The sequence below is a fragment of the Leguminivora glycinivorella genome, chromosome 14 (genome assembly GCF_023078275.1).
Source record: "Leguminivora glycinivorella isolate SPB_JAAS2020 chromosome 14, LegGlyc_1.1, whole genome shotgun sequence".
Classification (NCBI taxonomy): Eukaryota; Metazoa; Arthropoda; class Insecta; order Lepidoptera; family Tortricidae; genus Leguminivora; species Leguminivora glycinivorella.
The window spans coordinates 5,875,415-5,899,069 of record NC_062984.1 but is presented as its reverse complement, the minus strand read 5'-3'; the positions used below and the strand labels follow the sequence as shown (position 1 = coordinate 5,899,069).

General features: G+C 36.2%; 2 protein-coding genes across 3 annotated transcripts in view; one reads left to right on the top strand and one right to left on the bottom strand.

Moving 5' to 3' along the window:
• Positions 1–22,275, bottom strand: part of LOC125233413 — a 35,978-nt gene extending 13,703 nt beyond the window's left edge. Inside the window, exons 1-3 of one of the 2 annotated variants that reach the window (XM_048139426.1) lie at positions 21,795–22,275; positions 18,968–19,171; positions 3,737–3,883 (exon numbers count right to left, since the gene is read on the bottom strand). In XM_048139426.1, coding sequence (XP_047995383.1) covers positions 3,737–3,883; positions 18,968–19,171; positions 21,795–21,815 — 372 coding nt within the window. In that variant the 5' untranslated portion in view covers positions 21,816–22,275. The remainder of the gene's footprint in view (positions 1–3,736; positions 3,884–18,967; positions 19,172–21,794) is intronic. The other variant, XM_048139427.1, reaches the window with a different exon arrangement.
• Positions 1–23,655, top strand: part of LOC125233412 (adenylosuccinate lyase) — a 63,392-nt gene that overhangs the window by 14,929 nt on the left and 24,808 nt on the right.

Sequence of the window (23,655 nt, the reverse complement as noted above, 5' to 3'; positions counted from 1 at the left end):
AACGGAACCGAGTGGCCGAAAATATACAAAGTACAAAAAGCAGTTACTACCAAAAAGCGTTTTACGACTGCCAAACAAGTCCTCGAAAAATGTGGAGATTAATAAATAGCCTAGCAAAAAACAAAATCGAAGAAGTCCGGATTCCTTCAAAGCTAGTTACTGAATCAACAACAATAACAGATCCAAAAGAAATCTGTGAATGTTTTAATGAATATTTCTCAAACATCGGTGCAACGCTAGCAAGTAAATTTTCAATGAGTTCAAAGTCTAACTGCATTTTTTCCAGTACCTCTCTGACACAAACTACACTAACGGAGTTTACACATGCAACAGTTCAGGAAGTTACAGCAATTATAAACAGGTTAGATTCAAATACAAGCGCAGGGTTGGACGGAATTTCAGTAAAATCAATAAAATGTGTAAAGGATCTAATATCTAGTAAGTTAACGGACTGTTTCAATCACTGTTTAAAATCTGGCTACTTTCCTGATACTTTAAAACTTGCTAGAGTTACTCCTATATACAAATCTTCAACCAAAACGGATCCTGGGAATTACCGCCCCATCTCAGTCCTACCAGTACTCTCCAAGATACTTGAGACCCTCTTGTATAGTCGTCTCAGAAGCTACCTTGAGTCCATAAATTTCTTTTATGACAAACAGTATGGGTTCAGGCCTCAATCTAACACACTGACCGCAACTATAGATCTTGTTACGAAAATAAAAACCAGCATAGATGAAAAAAAAATAGTACTTGGGATTTTTATTGATCTCAGGAAGGCTTTCGACACTATTAGTCACACCGTTCTCCTGGAGAAACTGAAGGATGCTGGTTTGGGCGGTACAGTTCTAAAAATGTTTCATTCGTACCTAGAACACCGTAAACAGATTGTAAAAATAGGCGAGTACGAAAGTAGCCCACGAAATGTTACTTTTGGGGTTCCCCAGGGATCTATCTTGGGTCCTCTGCTCTTTTTGATTTACATCAATAACTTAAGCCAAATAGGTTTGAAGGGTGATGCGACCTTGTACGCAGATGATACAAGTCTCTTTTACTACGGTCATTCTCTGAAAGATATCGTATCTGATGCCCAAACCGATCTCGACCTCCTCAGCGAATGGTTTAATCATAATATCTTAACGGTAAATATTAGCAAAACAAATTACATTATTTTCGCGCCAAAAAACAAAAAACTTTCAAATCATCAGCCTCTTACTATTGATAGCTACCCAATTAACAATACTGATCAAGAAAAATACTTAGGCTTAATATTAGACAAAAAGTTGTCCTGGCAGCCTCATATCGAAAAAATTAGAGCAAAAATAACTGCCTTGACCGGTTCGCTGAGAGGTATAGTGCGTTGTTTGCCAAAACGAGTTCGCTACACAATATACAACACCTTAGTAAAACCACATATCGAATACTTAAATGAGGTATGGGGTACTGCACCGCCAACAACTTTGAATACTCTGCAGAGAGCTCAAAACAAACTCGTAAAGGTCTTATTTCATTTTGATTCTCTAACACCAACGACACAAATCTATAAAGAAACCAAAATTTTAAATATTAACCAGACTTATATATATCACACATGTATATTAATAAGAAAAATACTATCGAAAGACCTACATATTCAAATGTCGTTTACAAAAAAGAATCAAATCCAAAAAATGAAGCTCAGAAATGCTAACAACCTTATACTCCGGCCGCCGCGAACAAACTATGGCAAAAAATGTATATTGTACGAAGGAGCCAACCTGTATAACAAACTTCCCAATGACATCAAGGATGCAAAATCACTTAACACATTTAAAAGATTATTAAAACAACATCTTCTAAATCGTCTATAAATGTACGATCACTAGTAATGGCATGAATAAATAAAATAAATAAAAATAAAAATAAAAACTTATACGAGTAATAGTCGAAAATAAATAACTTTAAATTATAAAAAGCAATAAAAATAAAAATAATTTTACTTGTGCATGAAATAATTAAAAAAAAATTAAATTAAAAATATATATATACGTTGCAAACAATACCTACAATGTAAAATAATTAGATATTTTATACATAATACAACTTTAAGTGATACACGAAACAACATTAAAAACATCCCGCAACCTGAGCGTAGTTGAATGCATGTCACTTCCAACCTCATTACATCTGCGTAATACTCTTATCTACTACAGAGCGCATGTACTTACCTGCGAGCTGCGCTTGCACCGCTTGACGCTCCTAGCAACCACACTTCTATTGAACTTGTTTTGCATGTGTTTTGTTCTACCTACATACCACAACTTTTATTATGTTATAATTATATTAAATCTTTATGTTTTTGTTATAGCAACTTACTAGCGCGGCACGAAACGATCATTAAGTTTAAAAAGTGTTTTGCTCACGAAACTATTTGTAAATATTTGTTATTTTTTTCTCAAATAAGTGAATTATTGTTATTCTTTTGAGAAAATAAAGATCTTTAAACCGACATGCACAGACAGGTCACGTACACAGGTGTAGTTTCCCAGTGCAAGTAATAATTGCAGTATGTATTGATCTGGTAACTTTCTTTGTTTCCTTGACCTTGTAGAAAATATGTTATTTTTCTCTTTTTTCTGACATGTAATTTTACGACAGTCTGCAGAGAAGCGCGGAAGGTTATTTTAATAATTATCCCAGTGATTCCAAAGGCCTCATCACAGTTCAGATGAAAGGACATGTGCCTTAGGATGTTCGATTGAAGTATCCTGACGTGAATTTCGGTCACCCTCGCTCATCTGGGCTAAACTCCAGGTCTCTTTATGGATCAGAAAACTCAGATTCCCTAGTTCAGTAATCCCATAACAAATCCCACATACAAATCTTTTAAAGTTTTGCTTTTGAATGGCGCGGCGTGAGACTACTGTCTGACCAAACTCTCAGTCATACTCAAACGACTCGGAAAGCAGAGTCACCAGGTGCCGTAGCCGAATGGTATTTCTGCGACTAGAAACGAAAACGAAACGCCGCGAAAGGTAGTCTGGCTTTGTAGCGCCAATACGCAAGAGCGATAGGGATAGATATCTACGAGCGTTTCGTTTCGTGAGCGTTTGTGCCATTCGGTTACGCACCCAGTTCAGTAATCCTGAGTCCCACCCACCAGTTCTTCTTGAGCGCTGCCGCGGCGCGATCCCAGCCTGCGCTCTCCTATAGCCTGGACCTTATACTGCCATCAGTCAATGACTCAGACAGCAGACTCACCAGTTCAGTAATCCCGAGTTCCACACACCAGTTCTCCGTTCTCGCCTGGGCCCTCCTATAACCTGGGCCTTATACAGCCACCTGTCTCTTGACTTGATGGCTCAGACTCAGACAGGAAACTTACAAGTTCAGTAATCCTGAGTCCCACACACCAGTTCTTCTTGAGCGCTGCCGCGGCGCGATCCCGTCCTGCGCTCTCCTATAGCCTGGACCTTATACTGCCATCAGTCAATGACTCAGACAGCAGACTCACCAGTTCAGTAATCCCGAGTTCCACATATCAGGGGGCCGATTTTTGAGTCTCACTGTCACTAAAATACCGGTTGAAAACGGTGAATTGCCTATTATTTTCAGTGACAATTTTCTGAATTCGAACGCCGTGAGACTCAAAAATCGGCCCTCAGTTCTCCGTTCTCGCCTGGGCCCTCCTATAACCTGGGCCTTACCTCTACACAGCCACCTGTCTCTTGATGGCTCACACAGACAGGAAACTTACCAGTTCAGTAATCCTGAGTCCCACACACCAGTTCTTCTTGAGCGCGGCGGCGGCGCGGGAGTCTCGGTCCCCGCCCGCGCCCTCCTCGCCCTTCTTGGCCTGGGCCTCGGACTCCCGATCTCCTGCCGACATGGCCCAGCTGTACACCTGAGGACAATCAATGGTTTAAGATAACTGTTGCGTGTTGCAGAATTCTATGAGTTCTGTAATATAGATATTTAACTCTCGCGTTTGTTCGTGAAACACTCGTACCTACTCGTAAAAACTGACGGGCAAAAATCCGGTAAAAATAGTATTTCACCTGGGTGACTATAGTCATATTTGAGTACCTATTCTTCTTTTGAAACTGTTTACTGGATATGTTTTCGCATCTTTATCATTGACATTGACACCAAACCAAGTTTGTGTGGAAAGAAAAAACACTTAAATTTAATGCTTTAAGGAGTAAGGGCCTTGTTTCGAGCAGTTGAACGAACCAATTATTAGGTCTATGGAAATTAAAATGTAGTTAAGAACATTTTCCGTGCGCTTAGTTTGTTTAGTCTACAGGTAAAACAAAAGAAAAGATTAAGCGCTGGAAACCACGATGGCGTATATTATAAACAGAAAAGTCGTACATGTTCGTACATTTTATTGAAAATTAGTTTTTATATTATATATGTATTCTGTTGTTGTATATGTAATTTGCGCCATGTCTGTATTGTCTGTACTTACAGACTTTTTCCACAATTTACTTTAACTTAACTCAAATTTTATTGTACTCGTAAACTGCTACTGTACTTAAAGCTTTTTATGATGTTTATGTATCAAGATCATGTTTCATCCAAATTACTCTACCGTAATAAAACATGTAGGTAATACGCGGCTACACCTGACTGGACACATCTGTGACTCATGACATGACACTATAATAATCTTACGTGATTCTAGAATAACACTATAATTACCTTAAGTGTTGTTATAAATACAGTGTGTTATAATAATTTCAACAACATTTAGTTTATGCTTTTATAATGTGATTCTCATTTTTACTTTTAATTCCCTTTTATTCAGTAGCTCACGGACTTTAATTGTTGAGCCATTCAGAGGCCACAATAATTTTGTCATGTCATAGTTAAGCTATGACGTGTCCAGTATAAAATGAGCTATAAGTGGATCAACTATTAATGTCCGCGACCGTACCAAAAGATAAACTCCGGAATTTCATTGATTGTTTATAATTAATTGTCTGCTTACAAATAAATGTTTTTTGTAATCAAAAGTAATATTACTCGTTTTTAAAATCCGCGTATTAGAGATGTCTAAGCTAAACAATTTTCATTTATATTATAACGTAACGTTTTACTATGTAATTTATATTTGAATGTTTATTGGTAGTATTAAAATTTAATGGTAGTTCACACATACATTATTTATATTTAAAATAAAATTAAACAAAATAAACCTAAAATTATTCTAAAATTAAACTTAAAATAAAAATTAAACTAAATAAATCTAAAATAAATCTAAAAACGGCCCCTGTGGCATAGTACCGAAGACGCTGGTAGGACGAAGCTAAACTAACTTTGCAACGACTTACATAAAATATAATTTTTAAGAAAAAAAACCGTCGCCTTTCGGGTTCTGGTGAAAGCTACTTGCGAATGTTGGATTATGTAGAAATGTGTTTTTTAAAACTACTTTTAATACTTTAATTATTAGATGGCAACACAAATGAAAATACGTATAACGTTAAGGTTTGAGGAGTTTCCTCAATTCCTCATGAATCCGATTATATTATAAGAAATCGAAGCTTGACAAACTTTGACTTGAAAACTCAATATGCTTAACAAACATAACTAAATAAATGTCACTGTTCTGAACTTAAATGCATGCTTTTCTTACAAAAATACCAAAGTCACTATGAGTGTGCCGTTCAGATTTGAGGAGTTCGGTTCTGACTATCATCAGCAGTTCCACTGCACCAAATGTCACTGTTCTAGACGTAAGTGCATGCTGTTCTTATAAAAATACCAAAGTCACTATAAGCGTACCGTTCAGATTTGAGGATTCGGTTCTGACCATCATCAGCAGTACCACTGTACCAAATGTCACTGTTCTAGTGTTCTTATAAAAATGGCAAAGTCACTATAAGCGTGCCGTTCAGATTTGAGGAGTTTAGTTCTGGCCATCATCAGTAGTTCCACTGCACCAAATGTCACTGTTCTGGACGAAAGTGCATGTTATTCTTATAAAAATACCAAAGTCACTATAAGCGTGCCGTTCAGATTTGAGGAGTTTAGTTCTGGCCATCATCAGCAGTTCCACTGCACCAAATGTCACTGTTCTGGACGAAAGTGCATGCTGTTCTTATAAAAATACCAAAGTCACTATAAGCGTGCCGTTCAGATTTGAAGAGTTCCGTTCTGGCCATCATCAGCAGTTCCACTGCACCAAATGTCACTGTTCCGTACCAAAATGCATGCTGTTCCTTTAAAAACACAAAAATCACCATATGTATGCCTTTCAGATTTGAGGAGTTCCCTGGATTTCTCCAGGATCCCATCATCAGAACTGGGTTCTGAGAAAAATGGGACCAATCTGTATGCATATACATTCAATCAAAAAAATGTTTTTCAAAATCGGTCCAGTAACGACGGAGATATCGAGGAACAAACATAAAAAATAAAAATAAAAAAAATAAAAAAAAAAACATACAGACGACTTGATAACCGTCCTTCTTGAGAGATATGAGGCGACGGTTAAAAAGTAGGAAATGTCTTTAAAACGTTAAATTTTTGTAGAAATTTGACACAAACGATGACATTAGTAGCCAAAGCCATACTTTGTCGTTGCAAATGTCACGAAGGGTTATTTGTATCCGCTCTATTTTTACTCCTTGTAGATCAAAATCTTTGGTTATTTAGGTTATTGAAGCCCACTGTGCATAGAACAACATAGCACTAGTTTTAAGTGCATGTATAATTTAATCGATGAACTGGTATCTGATCTCGGACGTGCCTGCCTGGGCAGGGCCTGTAATTATGGTATCTAGTGAACACGCACGGAATTACCATAATATAGTGGAACTACATTAGAATTGATTTGTGTATGGTTTGTTAGTTGTTTGAAAAACAAAACATTGAGGAGCAGCATAATACAAATGGCACAAATGCGCAGGAGCTGTGAAAAATGCATTGATCAGAATATTTAAAAAAAAAGACTGATTGCATATTATGCAGGTCGTTTTGAACATCATGTTCTGTCTGACTCTTAGCCTTTTTAGGGTTCCGTAGTCAACTAGGAACCCTTATAGTTTCGCCATGTCTGTCCGTCCGTCCCTTCGTCCGTCCGTCCACGGATAATCTCAGTAACCGTTAGCACTAGAAAGCTGAAATATGGTACCAATATGTATATCAATTACGCCGACAAAAATCACAAAAGTAGAACGTTATAAAGACTTTCTAGGGAAATTATTTTGAACTTGATAGGTTGAACAGTTTTTGAAAAACAACACGCCCGACACGCTCTTGGCCGGTTTTTCTTGACTTTTTCTGCTCTTGTCAAATCTATGTAATTATTGCTTGATCACTATTTTATTCACCTTTTTAATACTATTCAATCATCAGCTCAGCTGCTGTAGTTAAATCTTCATTTTAAGTAAATGATTAGGCTCTGCCACGACCTACCTACCTATATGACTAAATATTGAACAATTCATACAAATTTTATTTTTTTAATACTGCCAAGGTATTTTAAAATGTCTATAAACTGATGCCTACTCATAAAGTTTAAGGACTTCATGACTATTGACTACGTCTTGTACCTTGCTGAGTAAAGACATTCATTGAAGAATGTTCGTACGATGACGTATTAATTATTAACGCATTGTCCTGATTACGCGACACACGACGGCCATGTAGGAAAGGGAACTAGGAATTATGATGGCGTTGCGTGATTCACGCCTATGGTGTCGAGCGCTCGTCATCAAACTTGTAACGACGCACCTGTTTCTGTTTGTGACGAAGTAGAAACTATCTCTGGAAATTTCATGTAAATTTTAGGTATCCTGAAATCTGGGATCCAACTAAGTATTTTGAAATGCATATTCCACGTGATTAACAAGTGAAATGCTTACCTAAACTTATCGTGTTTTAGCGTAGTTTAAAATCGTCTAAAAATGCGTGTCTTTGCCTGTGCTCTGCCTTTCCATTGTACGGAAATCAGTCAGTCAACATTTCATCGTCTCATTTTAGTAGACTACCTTGAATACTGAAGTTCGCAAAATCGGCGTTCACTGAAAGCGCTCAGAACGTATCTTCGGTTGTGATTAACAGTTTTTCGCTGGGGTTTCTCGACCACAGCGTAAAGGCATATTAAGTTTTCAAGTTTTTAGCCCAGAATGTGGAGGTAAATGCATGTTTACCATGTACTTAAGTTAGTTTTAATACAAAGTTGTGTACATTTAACTCTGTTCTTCTAATAAAAAAAATAAAATGCTCTTAGAGCCAGTTGCATCAACCACATTTGACAGACACATCATCGTCACGCAGCAGATGTCTATGGAACTTCCCATACAATAAAATTTAACGAACGCTTTAACGGTGACAGACGGTTTGATGCAACCGGCCCTTAATTCATCTATTCATCATTATTTCACAAAATCGCATTTTCGGCCCAAAAAAACCGCAAAAGTCGCGTCGTGTAAACTATCGTTCAGCTTTCGCAAAATAACCGCATTTTTAACAAAAAATGATAAACGCCAAACTATCCTTCAGCGAAACATTAATTTTCATGTCCATACTAATTAGAAGACAATGTCCAGTCGTGGACATGCCAACTACCGGAGCATGAAGCACGCACGCACTTTCCAATAGCATCGGGGATATGCGAAAGTATATGAATTAATTTATGTATGGGTAATTGCTATTAGTGGATATTTTATCGAGTATTTTCTTGCGGAGTGAACGGGAAAATGTTGCATGCTAGTTGTTTCTTCAAGTCAAATTATAAGCCAGAAAAAATATAAGCTTAGGTTCGAAATTCAAAGAAAATCAATACTTTCCAGTGAGATTTATTTTATTATTTATTAATGTCTTTGATTAAATTAATTAATTAACTTTAAAATTTTAATTTTATCTTAATGTTTCAATTTAAGACTAATTACCTATGGATTTCGTTATCTGAAATACATAAGATGTTTTCTTTTACACAGTACGTATAAGTATTAGCACTTCACGTAAATATTGTTGTTGTAGTGCTAAGGCTCCCCAAAGGTGCAAAGGCTTTCACGAGTTATCGCCACGACGCCTTCCTATCTTCATTATTTGTATCTTAATAATATGTACAATTGTACATATAAGTAAATAATTCAACCATGCTGTTCAAGTTCATGCTATTGTTATAGGTAATTCGAGATATATTTAATGGATAGATGATTGCAGGTCGGTCAGTTAAATTATCAAAATTCATTCCATTTGCCGACTTCCGGATGAATTCGTATGGGTATCGATTTTTATATAATATTCAAAAAACGTAAAAAAAATTTTATAAAAAAAATATATATATGAATATAAGTTTGTATTTAAAAATCATCACTTCATCAGTATGATTATTTCGATGTTGAATTGAATTTATTAAACTTAATCAATAAAGTACCTAACTCAATTATAATTAATTTGTAAAATTAAAAATAAATGCTAATCCGCGTAATCATTATATTGTAATCATATTTTTTTTTCTATTTCGCTTTTTTTTTTCATTTTTTAAATGTTATTTATATTATATTCATTGAACAAAACAAATTTCAATACGGACTGTATCGATCAACCTATTTCACATTTTTATTTCGGTCATTTTATTACCAATGTTGTAACTCAGCACTTTTTCATTATTCCTACTAACCTATTGCTTTAACTAAATCCGACATGTCAGGGGCCCTTAATGATTGCGTGACATGCATACTATAGTGTACTTTTACAGTTATGTTCACAGCAAAGTACTACTTACCTACCTGTGAACTCGTTCAAGACCACTGTCATTGCTATTAAGCCTTTTGTGTTCTGTTTACTTACCTTCATACTTTTTTCAATTTTCTCTTGGTATGCTCATTTTATTTGATAATTCAAAAAAGTACGTTTTATTTCAGTTTTAGCATATATTTTAAAGAATACCTCTATGTAACATATCTACATTGTTCAACTTTTATTACGCGTATGGTTGTATTCATTATTAAGTAAGTCCTTATTTGCTGTTATGTTTACTGCAGCACCCATTTATAAATTACTACCCCTACCTAGATTATGCTAATGGATTAATAGTAAGTATGTACTTGATTTCTAGTAAAAAGTAGTTAATATATCGATGACCGTAGGCTCAAAGGGCGTAAGGGACAAAATGGCGAAAATGAGTTATGAATGCAGTTATACTCAGATTTTTTTTCTCTATCGAATGGTATATTCAACGTCTCGATACCTTTGAAAAAATGTCCGATACGCCCTAAAAAAAGTCGTCATTTCTACTAAGTTTGAAAGAGCATTTTGTCGTATCCACCAAGCTAAAAAAATTTTTTGGGGCGTTTTGGCGTAACTCCCTAATCTCATGTACGTTACAGGGCGGATCATTTTTCTAATTTAAGAAATCTTTTAACGATGGGTGCAAATTTAGTGCTCTATAGGGTGCAAATGACGTAAAAAATATAAATAATAATAATAATGGGAAGTGCCTCCACAAATCTATCGTTGTATGTTTTGCTATGTACCCTCGTCGATATTTATAGTAACGCTACAGGAATTAAACTGCCGCTGAACATAGTGAAAACTGCCGCTGAACTAAGAAAAAGAGTAAACAATTAAATACATCATGACCATTATGAGTTATGACCAATATAGTACTAAATAAGTAAGTTCCAAAACACTTTTTTAAATGTGTTTTTTATTACTTTAAATAGCTTTGTGGAGGCACTTACCAATAATTGATACTTTTTCATTATTTTTTAAGAACGGCCTCCACAAGAGGCATCTAAATCGCACCGATCGTTTACGAAAACCTCGAAAAAAGTATTTTTATACATTGATGGATCCGCCTACAGTACTCAGTGCTATATACGACAATTTTAGCGCACAATGTAATTTAATTGCGAAGTTTTCATTTGATTAATTCCAAAATAAACTTATGATTCCCTCTTAATTACATAATAATAAAAAAAATACGCAGTAAAATAGCAATTTACATGAAATTTATCGCAGATTTTACAAAATTATTGTTAAGAATAGTGTACGACTTACGCCAAATTGTCCTCATAAAACAAGTATTTGTGTCCGATACGCCTAAATATTCATGAACTGAATATAGCTGTTTTTGGCGTAACGTACAAATCTTTTCAAAAACTCAAATTTTTTTTGGCGTAACGTACATCTATCTCTGTTATTAATCCACTTAGCGCAATACTTATTATTTAGTAAAAAAGAACTTAAAGATACATGAAAAAATCAAAAACAAGCACCAAAATTCATAAAGAAATAAAAGAGTTATGATTTTTTTTCTTAAAAATAAATAGTTTTTTGGCTCTCCTGAAAAATCGTGTTTTGTCCCTTACGCCCTTTGAGCCTACGGTCATCGATATCTCAAAAAATATGAATGAAAACTCACCAAAAGCTACTTCACTAATCGAAAATCACGTCACTCAAATTCACTTCCACTCGTTCAATTTTCGAACGCGCGTAAATTTCGAATGCGTTCAACGGAAGACACAAGCGCGTTCGTCGTGCGGCACGGAGCGACTATCGCTCCACCGCCGGTACTCCGCCTCTATGCTTCATTAGAACTCCACTCAAGACCCCTGGACTTCAAAACAATACCCCCTAGCGTGAGCTATTCTCTATGGTTTATAAGAGGTAGGGGAGCTCTTCAGTTACTGGCTGGTAAACCGCTGGCGTAGTACGGTAGATGAGTAAACTTTCATTCATTTTGAATAAGTTTCACTGATTGATTTATATCGAGCTTGCGATGATCCCGATCGTTCTTCGTATCGGAGGTGTCCCAGACGCGGTTGTGAAATATTTAATTGCAACCTAATGGAGGATGATGGTTGCTTTGGATTTTAAAGAGGACTGTTTTGTTTCATTTATTTAGAGCAGCTCTAGTGTGTTCTGTGCGTCAAAGTACAGTTGTAGGACTCAAGGCATGTGGTGTTACGCAAAATTTAACAAAGAATACAGATACCTACACAAAACCTAAACAGAATCAAACGGTAAATTTTTTTTTTTAAATCCTCGGTATGTTTAGTTGTCAATGGTGATTTTATCATAAAAATAACAGCGTTTAGAAAATCTATAAAATCGGCCAAAAAAGAGACCTAACTTTGTGAAATTAAAGTCAATCTGTAATCGATTACGCTTTATGTAACTTTCGCAAAAGAAAACAGCAGACGAGTCACGTAGTGCAGTGTTTTACTCAAATATCACGTTGAAGAAATTGTTAATGGTTACACTTTTTCAATTAAAAAAAGACACTGGCAGTAACGAGCTGTCATTACCCCAGATCGGGATCTGGATGATGTTATCTGTGGAAGTGTGTGAAAGCGCGGGAAATGACAATCGTCTCAAAATCGTAATTAACCGTTACTTTCTCGGTTTGAAAGTGTCGTCGCAGGCCCTTATAAGGTCACTTGTATTCCTTGCAGATCGACCGCTTCTAATAAATACTAACTGGATTTATAACTGACTAGATATGAGAGTATACATATACCCACCGAGTATAACTGATTAAATAAATATTATAATAAATAGGCAGAAAATTATTATATTTTTTGTATCTCCTCCAGCTCGAATATGGTGTTCCAAATCTAAAAATTAAAATTGAATATTTCTTTTTTTTATTATATCACTGCTTCCTTTTAGGTCTAGAAGCCCAACGAATCTTCAAAATCCGTCGTTCTCTGACAAACCAGCCAGTCAGTATTGTTACGAAAATATTGTTTAAATTAATGCAGCGTGAATCTATTGTAAGAGTTAAATCGGTATTTTATAATATAAAATGTAGAACAGGTAATATTTTCAAGGAAGGTATCAATCATAGTTTTGATCATTTTGTCAACGCCAAAATTTGAAAGTAACATTCCTAGACCAAACTTGAAAGTGATCATTTTCAGGTTTTATAAACTGTTATAGTCATAACTGTTTCTTATTGCAGTGCAGTTATCCATAACTCCATGTTCGTTCGTGCGGCAAAGCATGAATAGGTTTTTTCTTAACATAACACTAAGAACCTTTGGCAAGGTTTGCCTGAAGGTTCATCAAAGTACCTCGTACATTGTCATTAAGTGGTTTACTTATTTAATTCGTGTTCCGGGTTGCGACACTTTTAGATACTGACTGACAATTTAGAAACTATAGATGATTCATATAAAATATTTAATAAATATTTAACTTCTCATTTTCGTATGTCACAGTGTAGTTAGTGATCTCTAACTACTATCTAGTTCATCTACTTATAACATTTAAAAAAAAAGATCTGATTTTATTTTGCCACGGTCAAACGGACTCTATTTTTAATAATAAAATTTTTAATAAATTTTAATAATACATGTGTAGTAGTATTTTTTTAATAAATATTATATTCTAATTACACAAGATATTTCATACGACTACAGCAGAATAATTTAGTAGGTTTTTCCGATCAGCATACCTATGTAGACTAGCAATATTCTGCTAGTACAAAATATACATATATGTACCATTCTCTACTCGGCTATTTTGGGAACATCTTAAACTTTTATAAAGAAAAATGATTCTCATACATATATCCGCTCTTTTATTAAAGATTGTAAATATAAATACGGAATCCCGGTGCGTGAGTAAAACCCGCACTTATCCGGTTTATTCTTTAAACAGTTTTTGTACAAAGTATTTCACGCGGGGGTGATCTGCGCCGCTGACTAACTAAATCGTTATCAATTACAATTTTCTAGAACAGGATTCATTATCCGATATTTATTCCTATACTTGATAATATGTATTTTTCATCTCGTCATACGCACATGTTGCAATACATATTTCATAACCATTTGAGTAGTCAGTCGCTAAGCTTTTTGTCGTTTTAAATCCCCATTCTTCACTATAATACAGAATGAAACACAGCTGTCAAAACTTTTTGCCCAAGTGTAACTCTAAAGTTGAAATTTAACTTGATAATTCTTTAATGACCTTTTCAACTGTTTACCGTGGAAGAGTTCTTTAGGCTTAAAAATAAACAACCACGAAACCCTCAAAATATTTCGCTTCTCGCACACTGGGCCAGTATATTTCCACACAGATAGCAGAATGCATCCCGCCTCTAACCAGCCAGATCGTTTATTATGGAGCTATTTGGAAATTGAAAAGCCACTTTCTAGACTTTTCCGGTCTACAAGCGGCATAACTGCATATATGCGCTGCCGATGCGAGCATTATATACACTCTTCTAAAAGAAAACAGTATTAAATCAACGGAGAGTGCACCAGTAATGGATACTCTATATTAAAGGGTTATATGGAACATGTTCAAATGGAATATGTACTTGACTTTGTACATAAACCAGGTGGTTGTAAAACGGTGATAGTACTCGCAGATTCACGTCAGATTGCAGGAATTGTTTTTATTGTTTTATAAAATAATTTTGCGAAGTTGTTGAAACAAAAAAACACATCTGTGTTCCAGTTTTTTCAGACAGTCCTATTTAAGTACCTAGTTATTCTTTGGGCCATCAACTTTGTAATTTGTTATAAACACATCAAAATACACAGAGTAGTGCGCTAATAAAAATGTAAAGACGTATCTACATAAACTAAAATCATACCAAAAATAAAAAAAGGGGTGCAGTTACATTTGACTTTACTATTCATTTTCAGCTTAGTATATATTTTCAGATGATTCACTATAATGAGACGGGTATTTCTTACTAAAGTCCTCTTCCCAAGTCCTGAAAATGATTCATTAATGACTAATAAACCATGTTATTTACCATGTAATTTATTAAATGACACATTTATTTGCATAATTAATTATTTATTAATCATTTACAAGTGTAATATTATTAATCACACATACATAAATCGCGCCTGTATTCTCAAAAGGGGTAGGCAGAGCACACGAAGCTGCCCATGTTCCAGTGCTACTCTTAGCAATTAAGCGAGTTGAAACAAAACCAGATTGTGAGATGTGTTACATATCAGTAACAGGTTACTAGCCCATTGCCTGCTCCACTATTGAACCATTTGAACCCATATCGACAGTCGACTTCAACGACACCCTCGGGAGAAAAAGGGGTGGTGAAATTCTTAACCCACACTGGACCAGGATATTATACCTACTGCACATACCAATGAACCCAAGAGTTACATTTTGAGTACCAAAAATTAGCACGTACGCGTCCCACGTTTATTTTTGTTTCCTTATGAAGTTTAGTCTGAGAGTTGCATAAAAATTGAAATATTAGGCCGTATCTGGACCTCTTTATGGCCGTAGGTGTTGTATGAACAATGCCTCTTTGTAAATATAACGTAGCGCGAATAACAACGAGTATATTCACTATAGATAATCCTTATTTCGTTGCTGTACAGTTTAAGATTGATCAATTAATTCGGCAACGATGGGACAGTCAAGATATTCAATATGGACATGAACAAAGTTCCAAATACATGTATACAAGACCTAAACCTGCAGGTTAAGGTTGTGGATATATATTTTTGACACTTTGTCTGTAGACATATTTAGTAGCTTGACTGTTTGGACGTCAGTAGCGGCGTAGCATTGCCCATTGTTATACTACTGGCATGAACTTACCTGATACTGCGTTGATGTCGCTTCAACGGTACAATAGATTCAATAAGTACCTACATACTAGCGGCTCTATGATGCTTACAATTTTATCACTTATCTACGTAGATAAAGCATCCGTTACGTTTTGGCAAGTATGTCAGTGTGAGAGAGATAGGTATGTACATCTTATTTAGGTTGATAAGTGATAAAATGAAGCATAATAGCCAGAGATCGGATTTTTGTGCGTCATCTCATACTAAAAGTTATTAAAATGACGTAAGTCACTAAGAATGTCGCAAATCCGTCAGATCTCTGATAATAGCCCAGCAGCTTACAATTAGAAAAATTGCTATTTTACTGAAACGGCTCTAAATTCTAACCTAGTTATTTGAAACCTAAATTGTTTTTGTCTGACGTAAGGTTAAAGTTAAGTGCTTGACACGCTTGTGCCCAATAGACACCCTTCTGTCACATTTATCAACGTTCTATGAGTTTACGGCATATGATTTAAAGTGACATTTACTGGTACACTGTCCATCACTGGTACTTTTTTTTCATCACTTGAATCAGATGTAGTGCGAAAAGGTTTTCCTTCGTATTTTTACGAAAACGTACGAACGTGTCATGCTATTTCAGTCAGTCTCAGTACTCTCAGTATACGTATAAGTACTGACATTGTCTAAACTAGCATGACAAATACGAACGTTTCCGGAGAAATACTAAGTCCTTTTCGCACTATATCTGTACTCAACTACTAAACCACAGTTTGAATAAGTCTGTCAAAATCATTAAGCAATTGACACGTCACGCGCGTTGAATTTCACGGCTGAACATTGTTTTTCTTTTCGTTCCATATTTAAACTGTCGATTTCATGACCTTTGAGCAGGAAGTTGCATTCAAAGATTTCAAAGTCATATTGAATTTTACTGAACGTGAGAACGTTCGCATGTTTTAATGTGAGTAGGAGCAGAATATTTGTAAATAATTATTGTTTATTGTATTTTGACTTTATAATTTGTTATGTGTATTCCTAATTGTTATGACATTTGTAAATTGTAATTCAAATATTATAGTAAAATATAACACCTAAATCAATTGTACTCTTCCCTCTGTTTGGGGTTGTAAATAGGTACCTAATATTAATAGCGCTCTGCCTTTGCTCCAATGATTATGGACATTATTGTCAAGTGTAATTTGATGAATTATGTATATCACAAGCACAGACATGCCAAGTACAATAGAAAAAGGCGCTACATTCGAATATTCTACTTGATGCAATATTGTACTCTCATTTTTGAATTGCTGCATTCTGACCAATTGTAAGTTGCTATCAATGTATCGACAGAATAGTATTTATTCCACAGCTGTACATAGAAGCATTATCAGAAGCTACCTTAAGTAGGTCGAATTCCCCGTCGCCGTTTTCCCCTATACATATACGTCACAGAATTGATCAGTCTGGCCCCCCGGCGCCACGGCGCCGTTTTGGCGCCAAAGTGCCTGCGACCGGGGTGCGTTTACAAAGGTTGCTGCCTGCGTAGGGTTGCCAGACGGTCGGGATTTGACGGGATTCTCCCGATTTATGTCATGTTGTCCCGACTCCCGACGAAATGAAAAATTTCCCGAGATTTTACTTTGCAAAAACAACAAACAACATCGAAACGTCGCTGCTACGGCGCTTAGAAATGTCAAAAAATGTTTTATGAAAATTTACACTTAGGCCCATATTACATTATCACATATCTTTGATCGTAGGTCTGTATGCCTCTCTTTTTCTTTAACGTTAAGATAAATGACGGCATGTTGTCTATGATCATAGTTCTATTATCGGCCTTCAGCTAAATACATTGGTGGTCATTATCAATTTATCACATTTACTAAAATACCATTACATTTTTATTATGAAAACGCGTGGTTCGAGTTGGAAAAATAACTTATTTGATTTTATTTTTTTCCAAGTGCCAAAATGACCTATTTGTTGGTGGCACACTATCCCATTTTTGTTACGCAATGCGATTTTGGGGAAAGTATAATGGAAAGTTGTTGTTTGATCTAGTTTTTGGTAGAACGCATTTTATTTGACATTTTTTTTTGCTATAAATCCATACTAATATTATAAATGGGAAAGTATGTGTGTCTGTTTGTTTGACCGTCTTTCACGGCAAAACGGAACGACGAATTGACATGATTTTTTAAGTGGAGATAGTTAAAGGGATGGAAAGTGACATACTACGTTTTGTCTCTTTCTAACTCCCCACTTCTCTAAAATGACGGGTGGAAGTTTGTATGGAGTATTCCGCAATTTTCGAATTTAACGCGAGCGAAGCCGCGGGAAAAAGCTAGTAAATAATAAAATATGTAGGTACTAGGTACATTCCACGTGGTAGGTACAAATTAAAGGAGTTACAATTACTGAAGGGGCCATGAAAATGGTTGCTTCTTGTCCCTTTACCCTTTTAACAGGTCGATCTTATACAGCGCACATGCATTCCCACTCCGTAAAAAAAAACAGGTCAATCTTATACTGAAACTGATCCCTTACAATTTAATTGTTGAGAATAGTATAACGTAGTAAGCGTATGTACCATGAAAAGTGTCGGATAGTTGATTCTATGTTTGAACACTTCTGAAAAACTAAGAAGCTGAAGAAGCTAATACCTATTTGACGAGGGTGACGTGACGTGATCTATTTGACCTCCGGTAATTTAGCTTTTAATTGAACGGTACCTATTTAGAGTATTTAGTACAAATTTATACAGGTTAACTGACATCTTCATCACATTCGACAAAGTACACCTATTTATGGAATAGCCCTCAACCACGTATCGTTAGATAACTGCAGTAATGCCAGTATTCTTACAAGAAACGAGGAGAGAGTTAGACAATGCGCATTCCTAGGCTCGCGTGACGCTGCCGAATACTGGAACACTTCTGCTTTATTTATGTATCTAGTTATGAATTATAGGAACGGCTTCATAATTGACGAAGTGCTCGTTTAATCCATGATTACCTATTCATGTGACATCCCTGATGCTAGCTTCAGTTTTGTAACTGGTAACATCATCAGATGTTGAAATAAGCCATCTATCAGTTACAAAATCTTCAGGTCATCTGTCCACCGTCATCGAGACGATGCTTTGCTGCTCATTCCCTCGAAAAACTGGCAACTCTAAGATTTCTTATCAGGCCCAATGCTCGCAAACTTCTTTGTAAAATAAAATTCGTGCTTACCGTCTCCTGTTGCTCAACTACAAGTCGAACAATCTGGACAGTCTGTGATGCTTCACTGGCCATCTGCTCAGTAGTGGATTCAGACTAGTAATCGCTCTCTGCCGCCATGCCATCGACAATGTCCTACAGGAACCGTGCCGTGTCTATGGACTATGAACTCTGTCGGTTTACCCAAGTCTTGGACTTATGGGGCTGCCGGATGCCTTTCAATAGTCTACTTACCCTCTTCGGCGGCTCAACTACAAGTCGAACAATCTGGACTGTCTGTGAAGCTTCACTGGCCATCTGCTCAGTAGTGGACTCCGACTCGTAATCGCTCTCTGCCGCCATGCCATCGACAACGTCTTGCAGGAACCGTGCCGTGTCTATGGGCTCTGTAGGTTTGCCAGGGTCTGGGACTTCCGGGGCCGCCGCGTGCCCTTGGTCCTGCGACCAAAAGGATAGTTTGGCAAAAGTCTCTTGTCATGTATTTTCTTATACTAGTGTTATTGTCCAAATAAAGGGATAGTTTTGTTTCTTATTTTAATGGTACTGACAAAATTGGTTTGCCAGACTATACCTCCTGGTTTTTTTTTAAGTACACTTTGCGGCGTTGTTGGTCATTGATTACGACGTTAACATGTAGAAGCTTCGTTAAACACATAATTTATTTTATATTCTTAAAAATAATGGAAACGTAATTGAAAATCTTTCAACATCATAATATTTTCAGGACGTCTACTACGACATCTTGGCACAATTCCAAAACCGCAATCTTCCCAAGTGTCCCTAACCAATAAATCTTTCCCGGTCTCCCACTGTACCTCATCATAACACAACTTTGTATCTTATTTCCGCCAGTCGCCCTTCATACCTACATAACTTTAGCTGTATATTGCCGCTAACCCCATATTAAAAGCAAAATTACCCGTTTAATACTTTTTAACCACACATTAAAAAGTGACATCCGCTTCAACCTGCCACCTTTCTCACATTTTCCCCTGTTGTCACTTATCTATTTATCACTTATCAGTAAAACTTGAGCGTACAACGCTAATCGGTCTGCGTGCACCGGAGTCGTTAGCTGATGCTTGTCCTACTAGCCCTTGAGTGATAGTCACTGTCATCAATTTCCTATTAAGATACCCATCACTTGCTAAGTAATGTTAATCTAGTGTTTGACATCCTAATTACAATAGTTGAGAGCCCATTAGGCCTTATTCCTTGAAATAAGTGAAGACAGCAACTTTTGAGACAGTTCCAGGAGTTACTTTTTTTAGTTTTCTGATACTTAAACTTAGTTTATTCCATGGGAGTCCCGGGCCAATAGTTCTGAGACTCTTGGGATAAAAATAACTTGTAGATTTAAAAATACAAGTTTGAATCTTAGAATGCGTTTGTAGGTAATAAAAAGTGGTCTAGACGTAGAATGTAACTGAAATTTCATTAAACAAAGCTTTTAAATTCTTTACATGTCTTGAATAGAAATGAGCGTAGCAAAAAGCTCAACGAACTCCAACTCATAAAGACAATATTTTTCTCTTCTTTCGTCTCATATGATTTGCCAGCAAAAAACAAGCATTTTATAAACGAGAAAGGTTTTATGAAACTTTCAATTAGTTGTTTACGATGAACAACCTTAATCCTATTTTTTTTAATTATCTCATTGCGTATTTTCAGTGCACACACGTAGCAGCTCTGCTCTAGAGCATACTTGTCTTTGATTTTCCAGTTACAAAATCTTCCATTATAATCTAAAGCGTACATTATCTGTGGACACGTTCCACATACAACATTGTATCGTTTGTAACGCCCAGTAGGTCAGCCCACAATGTGGCATAGTCGGCGTGCGGCAGCGCGCGTAATGCGTTACACGCCTTAGCAAAATGGTGGTGCTGAACGACTTAATAGAAGTGATGAGAAGTAAAAAATGTTTCTTATTGGATTAAAAATCTCAATGAGAACAGCACACGGATGGTTACTTACTTATTCATATCAATTTTCCTTATAATCAACCATTCCGTGTAAACGTAATTGTGCCTTAGGTAAATTTGGGTTTTGGTGGGGTTTATATTTCTTAGGCCTGATAAAAATATCTCAGGCGATTCAAATGCATGGATTATCTACATTGTAGATAAGTGTCGTCTAGGTGCGTATAGATTCTATACGCACGTCGACGCTTGTCTGAAACCGCTCTTATAATAGTTGTATTGTTTGTGCCGTACGTGTTGGACGTAAGGTATATGTACAATAACTTATAGTAGTATCTATAGTACTAAAGGAGTGCGAAAGATATCCCTGCGACCCTCACACTTCACTAATTAACACATTTTTGGGATCTTCTCTGTCATTTGCTTCAAATAATGCGTAACAACCACAACAGTTATTCTCATTTTATACATTAGGCTGGACATTTTAAGGTCCTCTTTAGCTTAAATATCGAGGTACTTTTTTATAAGCTCGTAAGCATGTACTTACATGAGAATGTACAGTATTGTATGTAAATTCGGTTTGATGAGTCAGGAAATGTACGGCGATGCGTGCAATTAAGTTCTTTGTAAATATGAACTTGAAATAGAAATGCCTTTATTATCCGATGCATAACTTAATATTGTATGGAATTTGGTCTTAGTCGTAGAGATAAGACGATCTTTATTTTTAAGGAATCTTTTGTATTTTTATACAGTTACAATCAAATCTGGTATTATGAGACCGTACAACGTATTTATTTTAAATGATGATATACCTAGTTTGTCAATAACGACTTTCTTAATAAAGCAATTTCTGAATGTTATTTCAAATTTTGTATCGTTTTATATTTATCCAATGTCCCCGTATGTGTATGTTCTATGTTATTTTATTTAGTATACTTTTTTATTTCCCTTTGTTTTAATTTTACTTTTAAAATTGTAGCACCGCTCACAATCTCTCTGCTTAGCCTCGAGGTTGACTGGTAGAGAATGCTTTAATTTAAAGCATTAAGTCCGGTCCGCCTTTTTGTAGGTACTGCAAGATTTTTCTTTTGTGCAATAAAGATAATAAATAAATAAATATTTTGAAATGTACTTACGGTATCTGTCAAGGGTGCCATTTTGACGCCTTTCTCGTCTACCCAGATGATGAACTCCCTGGAACCTGGCGATATCCTCACCAAGCCGCGCGAGTACCACTCCACTTTCGATCGATTATCTTCTATCGATTGTAAGTCACTGGCACAAAATAAACACAACGAAGCGCTGCTAGGTATCTATGATCCAAACTAAATTTAAAAAAAGTTAAGGTATGAACGCGTTAGCGGTAAATTCTAGTCGAACAGTTTTTGAAATTCGAACTAGTGATGTCCGCGCTGTTCTTAATTAAATGAAAAATGTCTATACTTTAATCATAAATATTTTTGGAATGTTTACCGTATTGTGAAAGGTAAGACATTCAATAATTATTTTATTGGGTGGTAAGTTTAGTTAAGATATTGTATTGGATCTTATTTGTTTACGTTCTAGACCATAAATACCTTAATTTTCAATTACCAAAAACGTTTTTCGATCGTTTTAAATCGAGTGTCTCGTCAGAAGAAGTCAAAACGACTGACTCAGTCTGGCCACTAGATTAGTCGCGGGATGCGACTTTTTGACCTTTAAATTGGCACCTAGGTTGACCCATAATTGCGTTATTGTAGTAATTTCATTCATTAATTGTTGTGAGACTGGGCGAGGCCGGATGGCACCGGCGAAACTTGGCGAAGGCAAAAGATTTCCGGGGAGTTGTATATTAAACATGTCACGGGAAACTGAAACAATTTGACGTATGGCTCGTTGGTGGTAACTGGTGACCAAAGAATATAATACTGTTTGGTTTTTTACTAAAGTTGTACAGAAACTCATAATTAAATTTTTGTTAACTACTTATTCTTGCAAATATTACACTTACAGCCAACAATACGTGTCAATACGAGTATATCCTAGATACAAAGGAAAGGTTGAGTGTAAATTATGACATAATTAATTTTTTTAATAGTACATTGTGCAACAAGGGGAGGAAGTTGAATATTACTAACGAGAGTAAGTTAAATCGCGTCGGCTTCCCGAAACGATTTAAAGACTCGAGTTAGTAATATTCATACTTCCCGAGTTACACACAATATTTTTCATCACACTTGCATTATAAAAAATATGCAAAAAGGTAAAAAAGAGTTCAATACAGTACTAGAAATTTCTTAACTCCCTAGGGAGAACGATTTTTCTATAACTCACGCTCCGCCTGCGTGCAATAGCACATTTAGTGTGCGCGTGTGATGAAATAATATTTTGTAAGTACACAGTTGTCATCGAGGCAGCTATTATTAGCATTAGTGTTCATATTTTATAAGGTTTTAGTACTTATACGTGTTTTTATTGTTTTAATTAGGGATGTCACGAATGTCGCATGTGTCACATTCGCGAATGCGAATGCGAATATTCAGAATGCGAATGTGCGAATGCGAATGCGAATATCGCTGAATTTCATAAAAAACCAAAATAAAAACCAAGCAATCACCAACAACCCGCTAGGTAAAAAATTTAAAATGCTTACTATTGGTCAAAATGCCGAGTACGAACTTCACGCCGTACGAATTTGACCTATCAGCAGGCCTAGCACATGATGGCCGCGGGAGTATGTCGCCGCGAGATAGACTACCTGTCCTTATGTCATTAATACAATTAGACAAAGACGTGTCATCTATCTCGCGGCGACATACTCCCGCGGCCATCATGTGCTAGGCCTACTGCGCATGCGCGAGTCGACAGTCGACAAGTAGCAATTGGAGCGGCCGGCGCGGGCGAGGAACAAGCTGCGACTTGCACACATTCGCATTCGCAAAACATTCGCATCGTTTGAAGCGAATGCGAATGTCAATGCAAATGTTTAAAAGAATGCGAATCATTCGCATATGC